Genomic DNA, 24,290 nt, shown 5'->3' with positions numbered 1-24,290 from the left:
ATTACACATCCGCCCCATATCATCCAGCCACTAATGGATTGGCCGAGAGGTTTCTTCAAACATTCAAGAAGGCTATCAAGGCAATGTGTAATGAAGATATACCCCTACAACACAAGGTGGACAACTTCTTGTTTGCCTACCGGAATGCGACACATGCGGTTACCAACCAAACTCCAGCCATGATGTTCTTCAATCGAAGACTACGATGCCACTTGGATTTGGTTAAGCCAAACGTCAGAAGAGATGTGGAGAACAGGCAGTTTCAGAATATGAATGAAAGGCCGACCAGGAGTTTTAAGATAGGTCAACCAGTTTTGGCCCGGGACTACCGCACAGAGAAATGGCAGCCAGGAACGATCTGTACACGGCAAGGTCCTCTAATGTATACCGGGGACGTTGGAGAGAGCATTGTAAGACGCCATGCTGACCAGATTCTAGAGTCACTGGAAAACGTCAACTCCACGCCACGGTCTGATACACCTGGCGATGAAACCGAAGTACCAATTGCATCTACCGCAGAATCGGTGATATTGGAAGCAGACGAACCAAACAACGACATTGATCCTGACTCAACCTTGCCAGAAGAACCTGATATTCCAAAGAGGCGTTATCCAGACAGAATCAGGAAGCCTCCTCAAAGACTGAACTTATAATTGCTTAACTTCAACCAATGTATCGAGCAACCGTAATTGTAATTAGTTATTATTTAGTTGTTAAATGAATGTTATGTACTGTTTATCTAAAAGGGGAGGAATTGTTCTATATGTACCTTTAAGGGAATAACTGGTCTCAGACTGCAGTACCGGCAGTAACCACCCCTGTATAAAAGGCCCTAGCAGGCTTCTGTAGTTTCAGTATCCAGGTTGTCTCCATTCAGTAAAGACTTGTTATAATCAACTCCTGCAGTCCGCGTCTCAATTATACACGGACATAATAACTTCTTTGTTAGCTATTTTAGCAAAGGCATTGCCCTGTTTAAAATAACCTGTGGAGACTTACCATCTGTGTGGGGATCGGCCGTACTTTTGGAACTTTAGGTTTCATCTTGGCCTCTTTCTCCTTCATAATTTCAGACATAATTCGCTGTCAGGGTTACAAAGAAAGATGAGTAAGTAACTATAGCAACAGAAAACATCTGTGAGAGATAATTCTGCAAACGTTTGTAGTTCAACACCGTGCTCGACTGTAATTCACTTGTGTAGGTGGTGGGAGCAGACTTTTAAAAGGGTCACTCTTGCACTTTGTTAGATTCTGTCTTATGCTTCAATGTATAATTAAGAGGTTGAGTGTGAAAGAGACGCAGCTGACAGTGGGCCTATAAATGGGGAACACTTACCTTTAAAGTTAACGATGAATCACTGCTCGAAATGAAATGTTAAATTCTGAGGTTACGTGGAGCTATGTGCACATCATGCATGCAAGATTTCATTGGTCATTCAGTTGTAAAATGTAGAGTCCCCCGCACCACCCCGCCATCCTAGTATAAAAGAGTTACCCACAGCTCCCTGGTTTGGTTCTGACCAGTGGCACTGGCAACGTAAAGCAGATATAGGTGACGAGACCAGAAATGTGAGGGGCCACTGAACAGCGGTTTTAAGCCTATTAACAACAGTCCAACTCACAGCCACAGGTACAATATAACTGCTGCTGGTCGGTGACCAAGTTGAGATCCAAAACAACAGCGTAGGAGCTGGAAGCCTGGCTGATGGCACCACCAGCGCTTCCTTTATCTGCCTATAGTTTCCTTTGGAAAAATATTCAGAGGATCGCCTGAAAAAAAGAAAGTGACAGATAGCAGTCTGAAGAGACCAACCAGCAGAAGATGACAGAGGAGATGGGGGAACTCTTCGCCATTACATCTAATAGGAAGCAGTTTACTTGTTCGTAAACTTGTAGTAAATCGTAATTCCCTGTTGACTGTAATCATGAATGTATTTCAGGCAAAGGTTAAACCTTGGGATTGTCATTGTAACTTACTGACATCTGAGTGACCGAAGTACAGTCTCTTATCAACCAAGGGTTTCCCACAGAACAAGTGGATAGCTCCAGTAGGTCAACCCAGCAGTTGCCAAGATGGTTTGCAGATGAAGATGAAGATGAGCAGCAAACTGTGTGAAAGTGTCGTTCACAACTTCCTGGGCAGGAGGTAGGACAGGGCTTGGGCCAAATGAGCTTGGGTCCTTAGGTTTGTTAGGGTGATGTTGAAAATTAATTGAAGACCTTGGTAACCTTGAAACTAACTACTAAACATCACGAGAGACTGAAGTATGTGGGAAAAATGGACTTGAGGTTTTGAAATTTCTGGATCGCCCACTCTATAAAAGGACTTCCAATCCAAAACTGGACAGTCGGCAACTCAAGTGTACCGACATCTACTTCTGCACATGTAGCTGCCCCTTCCTTACCACATGTAAGAGGTGCAACAGTTAGCAAATATCTGTGTTCGAACAATATAAAAAAAGTTCAAAGAAATGGCACATAGATTGCCTTCCTATTGTTAGGGTGAATGGTATAATCCCACCTCCTACTTTCCTCTCACTGGAAGACCAAGGGGAGTGGGGGTAGCACTGAGCAAAGGCACGGTGCTGATGCACCAAATGGTTGTGCCATTGAGTGATAGGTAACATTCCATACAGTGACTTCACAGTTATGGTCACACTCTCGGGGGAGACATCGAAAGTTAACCCCCTGCCGTCATTCCATGCCACTCTTGGGTACATCCCAAACCACAGGAAATTGTCTTGCCCTACTCATTGGATCTAATCACTTCATAAAAAACCTTATTTAATCTCCTCTTATCTCATGGAAATACTCCCAGATGCAAAGTGCATTCGAGATCATGTGAAATAATGTAGTTAGAAAGGCATAAAAATGGGGAAATTGTAATGTGAGGGGGGAGATGAAAGGGAAGAAAGAGATGGGAAGGTTGAGCTTAACTGGCTGTTAATGTGCTGCTCTTCTGTGACCGCATCTGGTGTGATCTCGGTGTTGGCCGTGAGTTTAACCTTCAATAAACCTCCGAGTGATGGACTCTGTGTTTGAACTCATTCTTGGCACATAGACGCAGGACTGCAGCCCTTGTCTATAATATTACAAAATTCCCATTTTGACTTGGCACTTTGATTTCACTTGTACGCTGTGCTCCTCCACAGCTCCCCTTCCTTTACTGAGATCGGGGTGGCTCGTCCAGCCTCTGTGATCTGTGGAAACTGAAAGAGACCAAGACAGCATCTGCTCCCTGGGGCTGTCCTCCAAGCAGCCAGGTGGAATACAACCTGGGTTTCCAAAAGGCCTTCGACAAAGTGCCACATAATCGGCTTGCCAGCAAAGTTGAAGCCCATGGAATAAAAGGGACAGTGTCAGCACGGATACAGAATTGGCTCAGTGATCGGAAACAGAGAGTACTGGTGAACGGTTGTTTTTCGGGCTGGAGGAAGGTATTCAGTGGTGATCCCCAGGGGTCGGTTCTAGGACCACTGCTTTTCTTGATATATATTAATGACTTGGATGTGGGTGTACAAGGCACAATTTCAAAATTTGCAGATGACACAAAACTTGGAAATATAGTGAACAGTGAGGAGGAGAGTGATAGACTTCAGGAAGACATAGACAGGCTGGTGAAATGGGCGGACACGTGGCAGATGAAATTTAACGCAGAAAAGTGCGAAGTGATACATTTTGGTAGAAAGAATGAGGAGAGGACATATAAGCTAAATTGTCCTGAAGTGGGTGCACGAACAGAGAGACCTGGGGGTATGTGTACACAAATCGTTGAAGGGCAGGTTGAGAAAGCGGTTAAAAAGGCTTACGGGATCCTGGGCTTCATAAATAGAGGTATAGAGTACAAAAGTGTCGAAATTATGATGAGCCTGTATAAAACACTGGTCCGGCCCCAACTGGAGTATTGTGTCCAATTCTGGGCACCGCACTTTGGGAAGGATGTGAAGGCCTTAGAGAAGGTGCAGAAAAGATTTACGAGAATGATTCCAGGAATGAGGGACTTCAGTTACATTGATAGACTGGAGAAGCTGGAGTTTATATCCTTCGAGCAGAGAAGATTGAGAGGAGATTTGATAGAGGTGTTCAAAATCATGAGGGGTCTAGACAGAGTAGATAGAGAGAAACTGTTCCCATTGGCAGAAGGGTCGAGAACCAGAGGACACAGATTTAAGGTGATTGGCAAAAGAACCAAAGGCGACGTAAGAAAAAACTTTTTACGCAGCGAGTGGTTAGGATCTGGAGTGCACTGCCTGAAAGGATGGCGGAGGCAGATTCAATCACGGCTTACAAAAGGGAGTTGGATAAGTATCTGAAGGAAAGAAATTTGCAGGGCTACAGGGAAAGGGCGGGGGAGTGGGACTAACTGAAGTGCTCTAGCAGAGAGCCGGCATGGGCTCGATGGGCCGAATGGCCGCCTTCCGTGCTGTAATAAATGATTCTATGATAACCCAGGATTTAAACCTATGGCCAGTGATCAAATTTAGTAGTCGTCAATTCCTCAATATTATTGACTTTTCCATTATGCTACTGTAAATAAATTAATGGCAGCCAAACTTGGCAACTGTAATTTGATTCACTAAAAATAATAAGAGATAAGCCTTCATAAAGGCATTTTTTCATTTCAACAAGATGATTGGTTTATTTGATGAAATAACCGTTTTTTTGTCTCATTCTTTACACCCTCCGACATAAAGCATAGACTGACTAAGGGGGACATTTCTTGACTGAGATTGGGCATTCCCTGATGAGATGGGCAGGTGATCTGCACCCAAGCCTTGAATATTCTTCTGTCAGCCGTGGTTCAGTGGGTAGCACTTTCATCCCTTAAGTCAGAAAATCGTAGGTTCAAGCCCCACCCCAGAGACTTGCGCACATAATCCAGGCTGACACTCCAGTGCAGTACTGAGGGAGGTGCCGTCTTTCGGATGAAATGTTAAACCGAGGCCCCGTCAGCCCCTTCAGGTGGATAGAAAAGATCCCATTACACTATTCAAAGAAGAACAAGGGGAGTATCCTGTCAAAATCTATCTCAGCCAACAGCAATAAAACTGAGCAACTGGCTGCAGCATTTCCCTGCAGAGCAGTGACTAAAAGTAAACTCATTGACTGTGAAATGTTCTGAGATGTTGTGAAAGGCAGTATATAAATGTTTGTTCTTTCTTGAGCTGGCTGCCAGTCAAGTGCATCATTACAGGCTGATCCGCCCTTGCAGTGTCCTCCCTGTGGAGAGGTACTGAGCCTCCCCCGGACAGCAGAACAAAGTGTGGAATTACACATGCAAAGAGACAATAAACCTTCATTGCGACCTTGGACCTTTGCACTGTGTCCATAGACCAATGCAATGAGTCCTTGGACCGTCGCCCGGTGTCCTTGGACCGTCGCCCGGTGTCCTTGGACCGTCGCTCGGTGTCCTTGGACCGTCGCCCGGTGTCCGTGGACCGTCGCTCGGTGTCCTTGGACCGTCGCCCGGTGTCCTTGGACGATCGCACGGTGTCCTTGGACCATCGCTCGGTGTCCTTGGACCATCGCCCCGTGTCCTTGGACCATCGCCCATTGTCCTTGGACCGTCGCTCGGTGTCCTTGGACCGTCGCTCGGTGTCCGTGGACCGTCGCTCCGTGTCCTTGGACCGTCGCTCGGTGTCCTTGGACCGTCGCACGGTGTCCTTGGACCGTCGCTCGGTGTCCTTGGACCATCGCTCGGCGTCCTTGGACCGTAGCCCCGTGTCCTTGGACCGTCGCACGGTGTCCTTGGACCGTCGCTCGGTGTCCTTGGACCATCGCCCGGTGTCCTTGGACCATCGCACCATGTCCTTGGAGCATCGCTCGGTGTCCTTGGAGCATCGCTCGGTGTCCTTGGACCATCGCTCGGTGTGCTTGGACCATCGCTCGGTGTCCTTGGACCATCGCCCGGTGTCCTTGGACCATCGCCCGGTGTCCTTGGACCATCGCCCCGTGTCCTTGGACCATCGCTCCGTGTCCTTGGACCATCGCCCGGTGTCCTTGGACCATCGCTCGGTGTCCTTGGACCATCGCTCGGTATCCGTGGACCATCGCACGGTGTCCTTGGACCATCGCTCGGTGTCCGTGGACCATCGCTCGGTGTCCTTGGACCATCGCTCGGTGTCCTTGGCCCATCGCTCGGTGTCCGTGGGACATCGCTCGGTGTCCTTGGACCGTCGCACGATGTCCTTGGACCGTCGCACGGTGTCCGTGGACCGTCGCTCGGTGTCCTTGGACCGTCGCTCGGTGTCCGTGGACCGTCGCCCGGTGTCCTTGGACCGTCGCCCGGTGTCCTTGGACCGTCGCCCGGTGTCCTTGGACCGTCGCCCGGTGTCCTTGGACCGTCGCTCGGTGTCCTTGGACCGTCGCTCGGTGTCCTTGGACCGTCGCACCGTGTCCTTGGACCGTCGCACGGTGTCCTTGGACCGTCGCACGGTGTCCTTGGACCGTCGCACGGTGTCCTTGGACCGTCGCTCGGTGTCCTTGGACCGTCGCTCGGTGTCCTTGGACCGTCTCTCGGTGTCCTTGGACCGTCGCTCGGTGTCCGTGGACCATCGTTCGGTGTCCGTGGACCATCGCTCGGTGTCCTTGGACCATCGCACGGTGTCCTTGAACCATCGCCCGGTGTCTTTGGACCATCGCTCGGTGTCCTTGGACCATCGCTCGGTGTCCTTGGACCATCGCTCGGCGTCCTTGGACCATCGCACCGTGTCCTTGGACCATCGCACCGTGTCCTTGGACCATCGCTCCGTGTCCTTGGACCATCGCTTGGTGTCCTTTTTTAAAATTCATTGATGGGATGTGGGCGTCGCTGGCTAGGCCTGCATTTAGTGCCCATCCCTAATTGCCCTTGAGAAGATGGTGGTGAGCGCCTTCTTGAACCGCTGCAGTCCATATGGTGTAGGTACACCCACAATGCTGTTAGGAAGGGAGTTCCAGGATTTTGGCCCAGCGACAGTGAAGGGATGGCGATACAGGTCCAAGTCAGGATGGTGTGTGGCTTGGAGGGGAACTTGTAGGTGGTGATGTTCCCATGCGTCTGCTGCCCTTGTCCTTCTAAGTGGTAGAGGTCGCGGGTTTGGAAGGTGCTGTTGAAGGAGCTTTGATGAGTTGCTGCAGTGCATCTTGTAGATGGTACACACTGCAGCCACAGTGCGCCAGTGGTGGAGGGAGTGAATGTTGAAGGTGGTGGATGGAGTCCCAATCAAGCGGGCTGCTTTATCCTGAATGGTGTCGAGCTTCCTGAGTGTTGTTGGAGCTGCACTCATCCAGGCAAGTGGAGAGTATTCCATCACACTCCTGACTTGTGCCTTGTAGATGGTGGAAAGGCTTTGGGGAGTTAGGGGGTGAGACACTCACCGCAGAATTCCCAGCCTCTGGCCTGCTCTTGTAGCCACAGTATTTATATGGCTGGTCCAGTTCAGTTTCTGATCAATGGTAACCCCCAGGATGTTGATAGTGGGGGATTCAGCGATGGTAATGCCATTGAATGTCAAGGGGAGATGGTTAGAGTCTCGCTTGTTGGAGATGGTCATTGCCTGGCACTTGTGTGGTGCGAATGTTACTTGCCACTTGTCAGTCCAAGTCTGAATGTTGTCCAGGTCTTGCTGCATATGGACACGGACTGCGTCAGTGTCTGACGAGTCTCGAATGGTGCTGAACAGTGTGCAATCATCAGCGAACATCCCCACTTCTGACCTTATGATGGAGGGAAGGTCATTGATGTAACAGCTGAAGATGGTTGGGCCTAGGACACTGCCCTGAGGAACTCCTGCAGTGATGTCATGTGATTGAGATGAATGACCTCCAACAACCACAGCCAACTTCCTTTGTGCTAGGTATGATTCCAACCAATGGAGAGTTTTCCCCTTGATTCCCATTGACTTCAGTTTTGCTAGGGCTCCTTGATGCCACACTCGATCAAATGCTGCCTTGATGTCAAGGGCAGTCACTCTCACCTCACCTCTTGAGTTCAGCTCTTTTGTCCATCTTTGGACCAAGGCTGTAATGAGGTCAGGAGCTGAGTGGCCCTGGTGGAACCCAAACTGGGCGTCAGTTAGCAGGTTATTGCTGAGTAAGTGCTGCTTGATAGCACTGTCGACGACACCTTCCATCACTTTGCTGATGATTGAGAGTAGACTGATGGGACGGTAATTGGCCGGGTCGGATTTGTCCTGCTTTTTGTAGACAGGACATACTTGGGCAATTTTCCACATTGCCGGGTAGATGCCTGTGTTGTAGCTGTACTGGAACAGCTTGGCTAGGGGCGCAGCTAGTTCTGGAGCACAAGTCTTCAGTACTATTGCCGGAATGTTGTCAGGGCCCATAGCCTTTGCAGTATCCAGTGTCTTCAGCAGTTTCTTGACATCACGTGGAGTGAATTGAATGTGCTGAAGACTGGCACCTGTGATGCTGGGGACCTCAGGAGGAGGCCGAGATGGATCATCCACTCGGCACTTCTGGCTGAAGATAGTTGCAAATGCTTCAGCCTTGTCTTTTGCACTCACGTGCTGGGCTCCACCATCATTGAGGATGGGGCTGTTTTTGGAGCCTCCTCCTCCTGTTAACTGTTTAATTGTCCACCACCACTCATGACTGGATGTGGCAGGACCATTGCGCCCTGTCCTTGGACCATCGCTTGGTGTCCTTGGACCATTGCGCCCTGTCCTTGGACCATCGCACGGTGTCCTTGGACCATCGCTCAGTGTCCTTGGACAATCGCTTGGTGTCCTTGGACCATCGCTCGGTATCCGTGGACCATCGTCCGGTGTCCTTGGACCATCGCTCGGTGTCCTTGGACCATCGCTCGGTGTCCATGGACCATCGCCCGGTGTCCTTGGACCATCGCTCGGTGTCCTTGGACCATCGCTCGGTGTCCTTGGACCATCGCTCGGTGTCCTTGGACCATTGCGCCCTGTCCTTGGACCATCGCTCGGTGTCCTTGGACCATCGCTCGGTGTCCTTGGACCATCGCTCGGTGTCCTTGGACCATCGCTCGGTGTCCTTGGACCATTGCACCCTGTCCTTGGACCATTGCGCCCGGTGTCCTTGGACCATCGCTCGGTGTCCTTGGACCATCGCTCGGTGTCCTTGGACCATTGCGCCCTGTCCTTGGACCATCGAGCCGTGTCCTTGGACCATTGCACTGGAATACCAAAATGACACAACAATGTGCTGCACTGAACAGAATTTTATTGATTCTGCTAATTTCCTACTGTGAGCAAGTTCTAGAAAAATGTATGTAGTTCATTTATGGCTGTTGGCATGCACTTTGGCTGTTGGATTTTGACTACTAGTTAAAAATAACGAAATAATTTAAATTAACAAAGTTTTGAGGCGAGGATACATTAATTATTGCGATGGCACCAAATATTTATCATGATGTAAATTATTTTAGTGTGCTAGAGGCATTAAAACCCTCACTGTTCGTACATTAGGTTTATTACAGTATTCAAGGTCTGTTGCAGGATCATTGTGTATCAGCAGGAATGTGAACAGACACTGGCCAGCCCAGGATGCAGAGTTTCCCGGGACTGCTGCCGATCTGTGTCCCAGTTTGAGGTCTTCCAGTCTGGTTTACACCCTACCCAGAGCACTGAGATTGCACTCGTCAGTGTAAGTATTGTAAGATTCGCGAAATTTTCATTAAATAATCACGTAGGAGAATAGGGTTAATAAAACAGCTTTATTGACCAAAAGAAGCTGAAACAGAGAAACCTTTGATAAAAGGGCACACAAAATGGCCGCCGGACCTCGTGACCAGCTTCTGGGACCATTTGAATTTCTGTTACTGCAAGCCAGACAGGCTTGTGGATTGAGGGCATGAAAGCCTGCGAAAACCAGTTTCGGGAAGCCGAAACTCATGGAACTGAGCATACATATTGATTGGATTATAAGTACAGGACAGATTTGGGTGGCAGGATGAGACCCATCATGAAATGGGCGGACAATTGAACGAACGCTTGAATCCATTACACTGTACAAAGAGAAGCCGTTTAACAGCCACCCAGGGCAATCTCCAGACCGATCAATATACAAACCAAGTTACGGTAACAAAGCAAAGACATTATCGGCCCAGGAAGGCCAGTTCAGCTATCACCGACTCCCATTATGAAGACAAAACACCCCTGCAGAGAGTTCTGCCCGCCAAAATTATTACAAAGACAGGACTATGATTTGGCGGGAGATAAGAATGTTCCAAAAGGGTATAACTGTGCATTGAGTAAAGTCGAGGGAGAGTACGCTTCAGGACCATCAGAGACCTTCACACAGCACTTCGGTTCGGACCTTCGGAACAACTTCGGTTCGGAACGTGTTCGGTGTTCGGCCAGGCAAGGCCCGGCCACGACGAGAAGATTTCGGCTTGGAAGCCAGCTCGGCCAGGCAAGGCCCGGCCACGACGGGAAGACGATGAGGGAGGCCCGGGTACTTTTGTCGGGAGATCATCGACGACCCAGGCCGGAGAAAAAGACACTCAGGGCCCAGGTACTCCAGTTCTGCTCCACCGTTGGAGAAATCAGAAGGACAATTATGACTGTATAAAGAGTCATTTCGGAACCAGCGTCCCGCCCCGGGGAAAGACCATCGGGAGATCATCGACGACCCAGGCCGGAGAAGAAGACACTCAGGGTCCGGTACTCCAGTGCTTCAACATCACATCGGCGAGCGCTCATCGCAGGAGAACCAAGAGGAAAACAAGCTGCGCCAGAAGTTTCCAAACCCACGTGACGACGGAAAGCTGTGTCGAAAGGCTGCAAAGCCTTTTTCGCAATTCTTAAAGTGGTGAGCATGATCCCGAGTCCCTCAAATCGAAACTTAGTTAGGTCTAGGGGAGGGGGTTAAGGGTAATTGTAATGTGTTACCCCTTTTACGATGTGCCGTGTGTTCCCCATTTCTATACAGTTAAGTTTATAGATGTGTGCATGCTTGTAGTTGCTTTAATCTGGGCATATGACATGTATTTTATAATGCTGCAAACTGTTCAATAAAGGCATCCATTTCGTGCTATTCGACCTGGTCTATTGAGTTTTTCTGCACTACAGCTCCCTGCACCTAAGTCCAAGGTCTAGAACCGTAGGGGCGAGTGGGTCGAACCACTCACGGGTAATTATTGCAAGAAGCCTGGCAGGAGACCAGAGCAAGTAAGAGAAACCCCCTACAGTATTGCTATTTGTCTTTCCTCATTCTCCTTGACTTCTTTGCCACCTGGGATACTGTTGACCATTCCAACCACTTCCAATATCTCTTCCTCTGCAGTCCCCTGCCATGGCATTGCTCTATCCTGCTTCTCTCCAACTCCCTGTATCACATCATGACTGAATGAGCCAAATCATGTTCCAGCTTAATGCTGGCAATGCTGACAATGTCCTCTTTGGCTCCCACCAGCATCTGCATGCCTCTGATCTCGACTCCTTTAACCTCCCCAGCTCCCACCTCAAGCTGAGTCAAGAGGTGGGGAACCTTAGTGTTTTGCGCAACCTGAGCTCAAATTCATCTCCGCACCCACTCTTATACCAAGATTACTTTCTTCTACCTCTGCAATGTTGTGCCCTTCACTGCAAAGGTTGTAGTCCATGCCTTCATGGCCTCAAGGTTTGACTAACACCTCCCAACAAGTTTCCCCGTCTCAAATCCTCCACAAGCTTCAATTCATTCAAAACGCTGTGCCCTCATCCTCACAAAATCCCATACCCCCGTCAAACCCCCATCCTCTCCAAGATCTAGTGCTTTCCCAGACCCTTACAGTTGACTTGAAAATTCTCATTCTCACTGAACTTTCTCCATGGCTTTGCTCTGCCCTACCTTAGTGACCTCATCCTCCTTTATAGCACTGCATGCATCCTACTCTTCTAAAACTCCCTTTGTCCGACTCCCGCTGCTATTCTCTTGTCCTCTTGGATTTCCTCTGCCTTTGCACCTCCTTTTCTACTTTCGATAGCCTCTTAAAAACCTCTCTCTATGGTAGTTCCCGCATCCTAGCCCTCCCTTTTCCTGTCCCCTGCTTGACACCCACTTTCTTTTCCCTCTTCAATATAAAGCGCTTTCAGGTGTCCCCCTGCCCATGAAGAGCGCTGTGGTGATGCGAGTTGTTCCGCGTACACTTTCCAAATTATGAACAAAATGTCCACTGTACCTTTTTATAGCTGTACTCCTGTGGGTTGGCACACCGGAACAGGCTAATGTTAGCCTCCATGAGGTGCTCCTAAGAGAGAAGAAAGTGCAGTTTACGATTGGTTACCAGGGCTATGCAAGGGATCGTTTTTTTTTCCCTCACCTCCATTTCCATCACAGCCTGTTCCATTTGCTCTGGCTGAGGAAGCAAGGGTCGAGTTCTAATCAACACTCAATTATCCCAAGCTGAGATATCCAACTCAAAGTGAATAAAACACGATAAAACACAAGGAGCGACACAGCTGATTCTCCACCCAGCTTGAAGCACTCACCATATATAATGCCAAGGAAATTCTTTAAACCCAATATTTTGCCTTTCCAAGCCTTTTATAGCTTGTGTCCTGGCAATTATTGCTTCTCTTTTTTCATTTTTGTGGCTTTTTTCAGGATCCTTGCCTGCAAACTAGGAACTTCCCTTGCCTTTACTGATGGCAGGGCCTCTTCATACAGCTTCGGATGCTGGGATAGGCCACTTCCCAGTAGAGTTGACTCACTCTCCTTCACCAGACTGGGAGCCAGTGTAGGTCAGTGAGCACCAAGGTGATGTCGGGGTGCGACTGACATCATCAAACCCCGATCTGCATATGTCAGTTAGGACCCCGCCAGCCACAGGCGGGTGTCTTTGCCGCCTGTTCTTCAACAACAATAACAGCAGCTTATATATAGAGCCTTTAATGTAATAAAAGGTTCAGGTTAAAATCAGACATGGCAGGGTTCAGGCGGTTTTCTGACGGGTAAGTATCCCGGGGGCATTTTAACTGCCCACCCACCTGGTTTCTGCTGGGCGGTACGAGGTAAAATCTCATCCTCTTAGAATATATGCATAGAGGAGAATACTGGGGACTGTATAGACTAACACATAAAGGGTAGTCACTTGAATGAGGTAATTGAGGGGGTAGGGGTGGGAGTGCGACAAGAATTGGTAGAATCGAACTCCAGCAAGGAGTCAATGCCATGGGAAGAAAAGGAGGAGAGGGGACAAAACTGGCAGGCAAACGAGTGAGAAAGCAGAAAAACATTCACATGGGTTTCAGAAAAGATATACTTGCTCTCGAGGCGGTTCAGAGAAGGTTCACTCGGTTGATTCCGGAGATGAGGGGGTTGACGTATGAGGAAAGGTTGATTTGGTTGGGACTCTACTCATTGGAGTTCAGAAGAATGAGAGGCGATCTTATCGAAACATATAAGATTGTGAGGGGGCTTGATCGGGTGGATGCGGTGAGAATGTTTCCACTGATGGGTGAGACTAGAACTAGGGGGCATAATCTTAGAATAAGGGGCTGCCCTTTCAAAACTGAGATGAGGAGAAACTTCTTCACTCAGAGGGTAGTAAATCGATGGAATTTGCTACCCCAGAGAGCTGCGGAAGCTGCAACATTAAATACATTTAAAATGGAGATAGACAGTTTCCAAGCAGATAAGGGAATTAGGGGTTACGGGGAGAGGGCAGGGAAGTGGACGTGAGTCTAGATTCGGATCAGCCATGATCCTATTGAATGGCGGAGCAGGCCCGAGGGGCCGTATGGCCTACTCCTGCTTCTTATGTTCTTATGTATGCTTCACTTAATGTCAATGTATTCCACACAGTGGTCATATGACTACAATTTAAGGTTTGATGGAGTGTGAGATCTACAACTCATGTGGTTTGAACCTGAAGCGGGTGGTGGTGGGAGGGGGATTGCAGGGGTGGGGAGGGCGTGGAAATACCGTTAATGAAAACCCATCAAGTGTTACTTAGCTATGAAGTGTGGTGATGCAGAGTAGATGGAGAAAATGATTCTGAGCTCTGCGTCTGAATTATAACCAGCACAGACTGCAGCACAGTCATGAACGCCACTCTGCTGTTCTCACAGGACCTACCCCCACCTTGTTAAAAGGTTCAGGAGTTTGTAGATAGTGTAACGGGATCATTGACATCTCTCTTGCTCTATCACAAGACCTGCTGTCATCGTATTAATGGTTCAGGAGATTACAACAGAGACCCTCTTTTAATGACTGTAGGTTAACGTGAGCATCAGTCCTTGTGTGGGAAGAAGAGGAGTATAAAAGCTGCAAGTAAAAATCAGCTGATATTTAGGTTTAAGGATGGTGATGATGTTGGGATTTGTGCAGAATTCTGAAGCTTTGAATTTACTGAAAACATATCAAAATGGAGTCATAATTATTACAAATCAATGCCATAATCAAAATGACTGCAATCTCTATAACACAAAAGCAAAATACTGCGGATGCTGGAAATCTGAAATAAAAACAGAAAATGCTGGAAATACTCAGCGGGTCAGGCAGCATACATAGATACATAGAAGATAGGAGCAGGAGTAGGCCATTCGGCCCTTCGTGCCTGCTCCGCCATTTAATGAGATCATGGCTGATCCTTTAATTCAGTATCCCGTCCCCGCCTTCTCTCCGTAACCCTTAACCCCTTTTGCCCGTAGAAATATATCTAATTCCCTCTTAAATATATTTAATGAGCTGGCGTACACTGCCCTCTGTGGCAATGAGTTCCACAGGTTCACCACTCTCTGAGTGAAGAAATTCCCCCTCATCTCTGCCCTAAATGGTTTAGCCCTTATCCTTAAATTATGTCCTCTAGTTCTGTTTTCACCCGCCAAGGGAAACATTCCTTCTGCATCCAGTCTGTCTAGACCTGTCAGAATTTTATACACTTCTATGAGGTCCCCTCTCAATCTTCTAAACTCCAGTGTGTACATCCCTAAACTACATAGTCTCTCCTCATAGGTCATTCCCGCCATTCCTGGTATCAGCCTGGTGAATCGCCGCTGCACCCCCTCCATGGCAAGAACATCCTTCCTCAGATGAGGCGACCAAAACTGTACACAGTACTCGAGGTGTGGTCTCACCAGTGCCCTGTACAGCTGCAGCAAGGTATCCCTGTTCCTGTATTCTAACCCTTTTGCTATGAAGGCCAGCATACCGTTTGCCTTCTTGACCGCCTGTTGCACCTGCATGCTCGCCTTCAGTGACTGGTGTACAAGAACACCCAGGTCTCTCTGTACTTCCCCCTCTCCCAATCTATTGCCATTTAAATAATAATTTGCCCTCCCGTTCCTGCACCCAAGGTGGATAACTTCGCACTTGTCCACATTATAGTGCATCTGCCATTTATCCGCCCAATCGCCCAGTCTGTCCAAATCGCTCTGGAGCTTCCTGGTCTCTTCCTCTGAGCCCACCCCACCTCCTAGTTTAGTGTCGTCTGCAAATTTGGAAATGCTGCATCCGACTCCCTGATCCAGGTCATTAATGTAAATTGTGAACAGCTGGGGGCCCAGGACAGATCCCTGTGGTACCCCACTTGTTACTGCCTGCCATTCAGAAAATGAGCCGTTTATTCCAACTCTCTGTTTTCTATCTGACAGCCAGTTCCCTATCCACGCCAAAACTTTCCCCTTTATCCCATGAGCCTCAATTTTCCATGCTAATCTTTTATGTGGGACCTTATCGAAGGCCTTTTGGAAGTCCAGGTACACCACATCTACTGGCTCTCCCCCATCTATTCTACCAGTTACTCCCTCAAAAAATTCCAATAGATTAGTCAAGCACGATTTACCCTTTGTAAATCCATGTTGACTCTGTCCTATCCCCAGTTCTGACGAAGGGTCATCGACCTGAAACGTTAACTCTATTTCTCTCTCTCCACAGATGCTGCCTGACCTGCTGAGTATTTCCAGCATGTTCTGTTTTTATGACTGCAATCTCTCGTCATCTGGGGCTATATTTGCTTCTGGAAAAAAATGGGTGAAAATTAGCGCAGACTGTTCAGGCAGTGTCTGAATTGAAACGACCACCACTTCTGCCTCTTTGTAACGTGCAACCTCTGAGAACGCCATTTTGTTAAAGCTGCTGAAGTAATAGTGGCCAATCATGATGAAGTTGCGTCATAATCCTTTAACACTTGTCAAGGCAGCAGCTGATGAGCAACTTAAACGGTAGAATTATCAAAGAAAAATATGGGGAGAATGGCAAAACAGAACGTGAGAAAGAAAGAACTAACAAACATTTATGTAGCGTTTTTCATGTCCACAAGATTTTCTGTAGAGGGAAGCTGTAGTGTATGTGCCTTTAAGTCAGAACTACTTTTACAGCTCCTGTATACTGTAGTACCGGCAGTGACCACACCGGTATATAAGCTTTGCGCATGCCTCTGTACCCCCAGTCTAGAAACTACCCTCCTCCAGTAAAGACCTGTTATTTGTTAATGTACAGCATCCGTGTGATTATTTAATAATAGCATATCCACTGAACCACGGATCCAACAGTGGCGACGAGTGTCGATTCGAATCTATCTGCAACGTAAAAAAAAATAAAAAAAATAGTCGAGGCCAGGAGCACGGGCATCGACCACGAGCAACCGCCCAGCAGTCAGGCAGAGATTCAACTTCGCAGGTGTTGTGTATGTACCTTTAAGAGAATAACTCGTCTCAGACTGCAGTACCGGCAGTGACCACCCCTGTATAAAAGGCGCTAGTGAGCCTCTGTAGTTTCAGTTCCCGATTGACTTCATTCAGTAAAGACTTGTTTTGTTCAACTCCTGCTGTCCGTGTCTCAATCATTCACGGACATAATACTTGCGACGAGCAGATACGAACTTACCTACAGTCTGCACCACCTCCTGGGATCCATTCCTGCAGCGAAGTGAGCAGAGGTCGAGGCCAGAAGGAAGAAAGAAGCAGTAGAAACAGGCGTCAACCGTGGGCATCCGCCCCTGTGTTAGCGGAGTTGAAGATTGCTGGAGAAGCTGTTGAAAGCGGGGCCTGGTTCCTGTCGACGGTGCTTCAGCTAATCGGGCTGGTGGCAGGTAGTACACTGATCCTTCCTGGGCTGCGGCGGTCTAGAACTCGAGTGGGTGGCTTACAACGGGGCCGAGCAGCGTTGTCGGGAAGAGGAGAGAGAGAGAGGGTGGAGCACACAAGGCGCGGCTGGTGCTACAAAGCCGGTCATCGTACAGGCCCGAGAAGAGGGAGGCAAGAGTCCCACAGGGTTGTTCCACGACAGGAAAATAATTTTAAAAAAAATATTAAACGCGCAGGAAACCGCGAGGAGCTGCAGGTTGCAACGGAAAGCGCGGGAGGCGCCATCTTAATCAGCGGGGAAGAAGGAAAAGCGCGGGAGGCGCCATTTTGTTAAATCGGGGAAGAAGGCAAAGCGCGGGAGGCGCTATTTTAGATTTTCAAGATGCCGAAGACTGGCTGTATCACTGCCTTTGATAATACAATAGAGGACTGGACCACGTATGTGGAAAGAGTCGAGGTATATTGCGAGGCAAACGAAATAGCCGATGAGAAAAAGGCATCGGTATTGCTAAACTTAATGGGCGCTAGAACGTACGGCCTATTGCGGGACCTGATTACTCCAGCCAAACCGAAGGCGAAGAGTTTTAACGAAATTGTTGCTGTCCTACAGGAACACCTAAACCCTGCACCGCTGTTGATAGCAGAAAGATTTAAATTCCACAGGAGAACTCAGCATAAAGATGAGAGCAATGCTGAGTACCTTACGGAACTACGCAAGCTATCAAAGCACTGCCAGTTCGGAGCAGGACTGGCAGATACCCTACGGGACAAATTTGTCTGTGGACTCCTGAGTGAAGGAACACAGAAGAAGTTACTCTCAGAGAAAGAGCTGACGCTAGATAAGGCTTTCAGCGTGGCAGTATCATACGAAGCAGCAGCCAGGGGAGCTGCAGAAATTCAACAAAAGCCACAGGAATACGGCACCCACGAAATGACACGGGGATTTGCAAAATGTTATCGCTGCGGCAGAACAAACCATGACCAGAAGGACTGCTGGTCCAAGGACAAAATATGCAGGCAATGCGGAAAGATGGGACACATTGCACGAGTTTGCAGGTCTGGGAAGAAGACCAGCGACAACAAAAAGGCTACTAAGGAACCGTACAAGAAAGTACAAAAGATGACGGACAGTAGTTCCGAAGACCAGATGAGCGATAGTGAATCCGGGAACAGGAGACTAAGCTGTCTCAAACTTCACAATGTAATCGCAAAAGAGGATCACCGAACCATTTGGGTCACCCTCACGATAGCAGGGTCCCAAGTTAAAATGGAATTGGATACAGGATCAGCGCTAACCGTCATGAATCGACGAGACTACGAGCGGCTATTCTAACACATACCCTTGAGAGAGACATCCATCGTCTTGACGACATATACGGGGCAAAAAGTATACCCCAGAGGAAAAATAAGGGTGCCTGTCGAATACAACGGCAAGAAAATACGGAAATTGTATCTCCACATACTGCAAAATGGTGGACCACCGTTATTGGGACGTGAATGGATCAGGAGGATAAGCTTAGATTGGCACTCCATTCATGCAATGACGGTGGACGGTAAAAAAGATGAAGACATCACTCCTGGACGATTGTCAACAATCTTAGCTAACGCCAAAGAGGTATTTCAACAAGAACTGGGCACTCTTAAAGGCGTAACCGCCTCGATAAAAATAGAAGAGAATGCAATTCCCAAGTTTTTCAAAGCAAGACCGGTACCATATGCAATTCGCCCAGCCGTCGAGGCAGAGCTGGAGAATCTGGAGAAGGCAGGCGTGTTGTCTAAGGTCGACTGGAGTGAGTGGGCGACACCCATCGTTCCTGTCATGAAGAAAACGTTAAGCAATAAGTCTGAGGAGCCAAGGAAGGTTCGCATCTGTGGGGACTTCAAGGTGACGGTGAACCTGGTCCTTCACACAGTACAAGGATAGAAGACATCTTCGCCTCACTGTCTGGAGGGAAGCGTTTTACAAAAATTGACCTAGCACAAGCATATTTGCAGATGGAGGTTGAAGAATCCTCTAGGAAGTATCTCACGATAAACACTCGCAAAGGTCTTTACCAGTATAATCGACTGGTATTCGGAGTAGCATCAGCTCCGGCGATATGGCAAAGAGCGATGGAACAAGTCCTGCAAGGGATTCCGGGGACTCAGTGTTACTTGGACGACATCCTACTGACAGGTGAAGATGACAGTGAACACCTTAACAACCTAGAACAGGTGCTCACTAGACTACGGGAACATGGGCTACGAGCCAACCGCCCCAAGTGCGAGTTTTTTAAGAAACAGATATCGTATTGTGGCCACGTGATTGATGAAGAGGGGTTACATAAGTCCCCTGACAAAATTGAAGCAGTTGTTAAGGCCCCAGCACCTGAAACTGTGTCGCAACTGAGGTCATTCCTCGGATTGGTGAATTACTACCATAAGTTTTTGCCGAATTTGTCCACAATTCTGCACCCACTGAACATCCTGCTGCGAACGGGGGTAGCATGGAAATGGAGCAATGACTGTAAGCGGGCCTTTCAGAAGAGTAAGGACTTAATCACTTCAAGAGAAGTATTGGCTCACTACAACCCAGCACTGCCGATCAGACTGGCGTGTGATGCGTCTCCCTACGGCATTGGGGCGGTACTGTCACATAAATTCCTTGATGGTTTGGAGAGGCCGATTGCTTATGCGTCACGCTCGTTAACTTCTGCCGAGCGTAACTACGCCCAGATTGACAGAGAGGCCCTCAGCCTAGTGTGGGGGGTGAAGAAGTTCACGGTCAAAAATTTACTCTACTAACCGATCATCAACCTCTTGTCTCCATTTTCAACCCTCAGAAGGGCGTGCCGATAATGACAGCGCAACGGCTGCAGAGGCGGTCCCTTTTCCTAGGGGCACACCAATATGACATCGAGTACAAAGGAACTAAACAGCATGGAAATGCTGATGGATTGTCACGCCTACCGTTGCCGACGGTGGAAGAAGAAGACCTTGCAGTGGATCCAATGGAGTTATTCCACTCGACCATAGTCGAATGTCTCCCTGTGACGAATGCAAACATAGAAAAGGAAATACGGAATGACCCGACACTATCACGGGTCTATGATTTAACAGTGAAGGGATGGCCAGCACATGGCGAACCACTGCTGCCAGCATTCTCGCCGAGAAGAGAACAGCTGTCAGTGTGCAGAGGAACCTTGATGTGTGGATCCAGAGTGGTGATTCCACCTAAGTTGACGGATAGAGTGCTCAATGAGCTTCATGAGGGTCATCTGGGTGGGGTAAAAATGAAGAACTTAGCCAGAGCGTTTGTGTGGTGGCCGGGAATCGATAGAGAAATCGAAGATATGACCAAGAGCTGTGCAGGATGCCAGAAGGTCCAAAACGCCCCACCACAAGCTCCTGTACATCCACGGGAGTGGCCTTCATCCCCATGGCAAAGGGTGCACATTGATTTTGCTGGTCCCTTCATGGACTCGATGTTTTTAATTGCGGTGGATGCACATTCAAAGTGGCCAGAGGCAATAAAAATGTCCTCAACCACCACGGAAAAAACTATCACAGTCTTACGAACCATATTCGCCAGGAATGGGCTGCCTGAACAGATTTGCTCTGACAATGGACCACAGTTTGTGTCTGAAGAGTTCCGGAGGTTCTTAAAGAACAATGGTGTTAAGCATTACACATCTGCCCCATATCATCCAGCCACTAATGGATTGGCCGAGAGGTTTCTTCAAACATTCAAGAAGGCTATCAAGGCAATGTGTAATGAAGATATACCCCGACAACACAAGGTGGACAACTTCTTGTTTGCCTACCAGAATGCGACACATGCGGTTACCAACCAAACTCCAGCCATGATGTTCTTCAATCGAAGACTACGATGCCGCTTGGATTTGGTTAAGCCAAACGTCCGAAGAGATGTGGAGAACAGGCAGTTTCAGAATATGAATGAAAGGCCGACCAGAGAGTTTTAAGATAGGTCAACCAGTTTTGGCCCGGGACTACCGCACAGAGAAATGGCAGCAAGGAACGATTTGTACACGGCAAGGTCCTCTAATGTATACCGTGGACGTTGGAGAGAGCATTGTAAGACGCCATGCTGACCAGATTCTAGAGTCACTGGAAAACGTCAACTCCACACCACGATCTGATACACCTGGCAATGAAATCGACGTACCAATTGCAGCTACCGCAGAATCGGTGATATTGGAAGCAGATGAACCAAACAACGACATTGATCCCGACTCAACCTTGCCAGAAGAACCTGATACCCCAAAGAGGCGTTATCCAGACAGAATCAGGAAGCCTCCTCAAAGACTGAACTTATAATTGCTTAAACTTAACCAATGTATCTAGCAACCGTAATTGTGATTGTAATTAGTTATCATTTAGTTGTTAAATGAATGTTATGTACTGTTTACCTAAAAGGGGAGGAATTGTTGTGTATGTACCTTTAAGAGAATAACTGGTCTCAGACTGCAGTACCGACAGTGACCACCCCTGTATAAAAGGCGCTAGTGAGCCTCTGTAGTTTCAGTTCCCGATTGACTTCATTCAGTAAAGACTTGTTTTGTTCAACTCCTGTCCGTGTCTCAATCATTCACGGAAATAATAGCAGGGGAGGCTGTGGAGAGCCGGGCTTGGTTCCCCAGCCACAACGAGCAGTAAGAGACCGACGACAGGTCCAGCGCAGACCCTTCCCGAGCAACGGCGGCTGGAGCCGACCGACGGCAGAGAAAAAGCCGAGCAGCGTCGACGGGGTAAGACAGAGGGTGAAGAGCGCAGGGCGCAGCTGGGGGTTGAACACCGAGCGGCGTCGAGAAAAAGAAAACAAACCGGAGAGAGGGTAAAGAAACAGCCGGGTTCTAGACTGAGCGGCGTCGAAAAATATAAAAAGAGTGCGCAGAGCACAGCCAGGGCTCACGGGCTGAACAGGGTCCGCGGGGCGAAGAAATGGGAGACGCCATTGAGCCGCGGAGAAGAAGGAAGAGCGCGGGAGGCGCCATTTTTAGAAGCCGCAGCGGAGAAGAAGGGCGAGCGCGGGAAGGAAGGAAAGCGCGGGAGACGCCATTTTGTGCCAGCGGAGAAGAAGGGGAAGCGCGGGAGGTGCCATTTGTGACAGTTAACTCACACCCAAGGATGCCGAAGAGTGGCAGTATCTCTACGTTCGACAATGAAGTCGAAGATTGGGCAACATATGTGGAACGTATTGAGGTGTACTGCAGGGCGAATGAAGTGCCAGATGCTAATAAAGCACTGGTTCTGTTAAATTCCATGGGTGCAAAAACTTATGGGTTACTGCGAAATCTAATAACCCCAGAGAAGCCGGTAAACAAGAATTTTGAAAGCATAGTAGAAATCCTACAGGACCACTTAAACCCCACACCGCTGCTGATAGCAGAACGATTTAAGTTCCATAAAAGGAACCAACACAAAGACGAAAGCAATGCTGAGTACCTAACGGAACTGCGCAAGCTATCGAAACACTGCCAGTTTGGAGCGGGACTAGCAGATACGTTAAGGGACAAGTTTGTGTGTGGCCTACAAAGTGAAGGAACCCAGAAATGGCTTCTATCAGAAAATGACCTTACGCTGGACAAAGCTTTCAGTATGGCAGTATCACACGAAGCAGCCGCAAGGGGCGCTGCAGAGATACAACGGAGACCGCAAGAATATGGCACCAATGAAATGTCCTATGGAACAGGGAAGTGCTATCGCTGCGGCAGAACAACACATGACCAGAAAGATTGTTGGTTCAAGGACCAAGTGTGCAGACAGTGTGGGAAAGCAGGACACATAGCAAGAGTCTGCAGGTCTGGGAAGAAAACCAACAGTAAGAAATCTCCACAGGAGAAGTACAAAAAGGTACACCAGGTGATGGACAGTGGTTCAGACAAACAGAAAAGTGACACAGACTCCGGAAGCAAGGCGCTGGGTTGTCTGAAACTACATAAGGTAACAGAAATGGAGGATCACCAGACTATCTGGGTTACACTCAAGATAGACGGAGTCCAAGTGGAAATGGAATTGGACACAGGGTCAGCTCTAACAGTCATAAATCAAAGAGACTATAAGCGGCTATTTTCACACATACCCTTGAAAGCTACAGAGATTGTCTTGAAGACGTATATGGGGCAAAAAGTCTACCCCAAAGGAAAAATAAGGGTGAAAGTGACATATAAAGGCCAGGAAATACCTAAAATGGATATATATGTATTGCCAAATGGAGGACCACCACTGCTAGGACGTGAATGGATCCGGAAGATACAATTAGATTGGCATTCCATACAGGCACTGAAGGTTGAGGCCAAAAAGGATGACGACGTCACACCTGGACGACTGTCAAAAATGCTAACTGACGCAAAAGAAGTATTCCAGGAGGGACTAGGAACACTAAAAGGAATAACAGCAACGATTAAAATAGAGGAAAATGCAAGCCCAAAGTTTCTGAAGGCCAGACCAGTGCCTTATGCGATCAGACCAGCTGTTGAAGCAGAGCTGGAAGGGTTGGAACGTTCAGGAGTACTGTCCAAAGTGGACTGGAGCGAGTGGGCTACACCCATCGTTCCTGTAATGACGAGGTCGTTGAGTAATACACCTGGGTAACCAAAGAAGGTCCGCATCTGTGGGGATTTTAAGGTGACAGTGAACCCAGTCCTTCACACGGTGCAATATCCGTTCCGTGAATTGAGGATATTTTCGCCTCGCTATCTGGAGGTAAACGCTTCACTAAAATTGATCTAGCCCAGGCGTACTTGCAAATGGAGGTAGAAGAAGCTTCGAAACATTACCTTACGATCATCAACACTCATAAAGGTCTCTATCAATACAACCGGCTGGTGTTTGGAGTAGCCTCGGCTCCGGCTATCTGGCAAAGGGCGATGAAGCAGGTCCTGCAAGGGATTCCAGGGACCCAGTGTTATTTGGATGACATCTTGGTCACGGGCGAAAATGATGGTGATCACCTCGCCAACTTGGAGAAGGTGCTCACCAGATTAAAGGAGTATGGGCTACGAGCTAATCACCACAAGTGCGAGTTTTTCCAGAAACAGATCTCGTATTGTGGCCACGTCATCGATGAAGAGGGGTTACATAAGTCCCCTGACAAGATTGAGGCAGTAGTCAAGGCTCCAGCACCGGAAAATGTGTCACAACTGAGGTCGTTCCTCAGGCTGGTAAACTACTACCACAAGTTCTTACCAAATTTGTCTACGGTATTACACCCGCTGAACACCCTACTGCAAACATGGAAGTGGGATGATGAACGTAGACAAGCTTTCCAGAAGTGTAAAGAATTGATCACATCAAAAGAGGTGTTGG

At 48.3% G+C, this 24,290-nt stretch overlaps 1 protein-coding gene across 4 annotated transcripts in view; it reads right to left on the bottom strand.

Moving 5' to 3' along the window:
• Positions 1 to 24,290, bottom strand: part of cfap99 (cilia and flagella associated protein 99) — a 218,573-nt gene that overhangs the window by 69,290 nt on the left and 124,993 nt on the right. For 3 of the 4 annotated variants that reach the window (XM_085972952.1, XM_085972776.1, XM_085972864.1), the window contains 3 exons: positions 12,134 to 12,202; positions 1,623 to 1,770; positions 1,000 to 1,083 (listed from right to left, as the gene is read on the bottom strand). In XM_085972952.1, coding sequence (XP_085829078.1) covers positions 1,000 to 1,083; positions 1,623 to 1,770; positions 12,134 to 12,202 — 301 coding nt within the window. The remainder of the gene's footprint in view (positions 1 to 999; positions 1,084 to 1,622; positions 1,771 to 12,133; positions 12,203 to 24,290) is intronic. The other variant, XM_085973036.1, reaches the window with a different exon arrangement.

Source organism: Somniosus microcephalus, chromosome 1, assembly GCF_052327205.1.
Source record: "Somniosus microcephalus isolate GS21.2 chromosome 1, FLI_Smic_1.0, whole genome shotgun sequence".
Lineage (NCBI taxonomy): Eukaryota > Metazoa > Chordata > Chondrichthyes > Squaliformes > Somniosidae > Somniosus > Somniosus microcephalus.
This window is presented reverse-complemented; position numbering and strand designations above follow the sequence as displayed.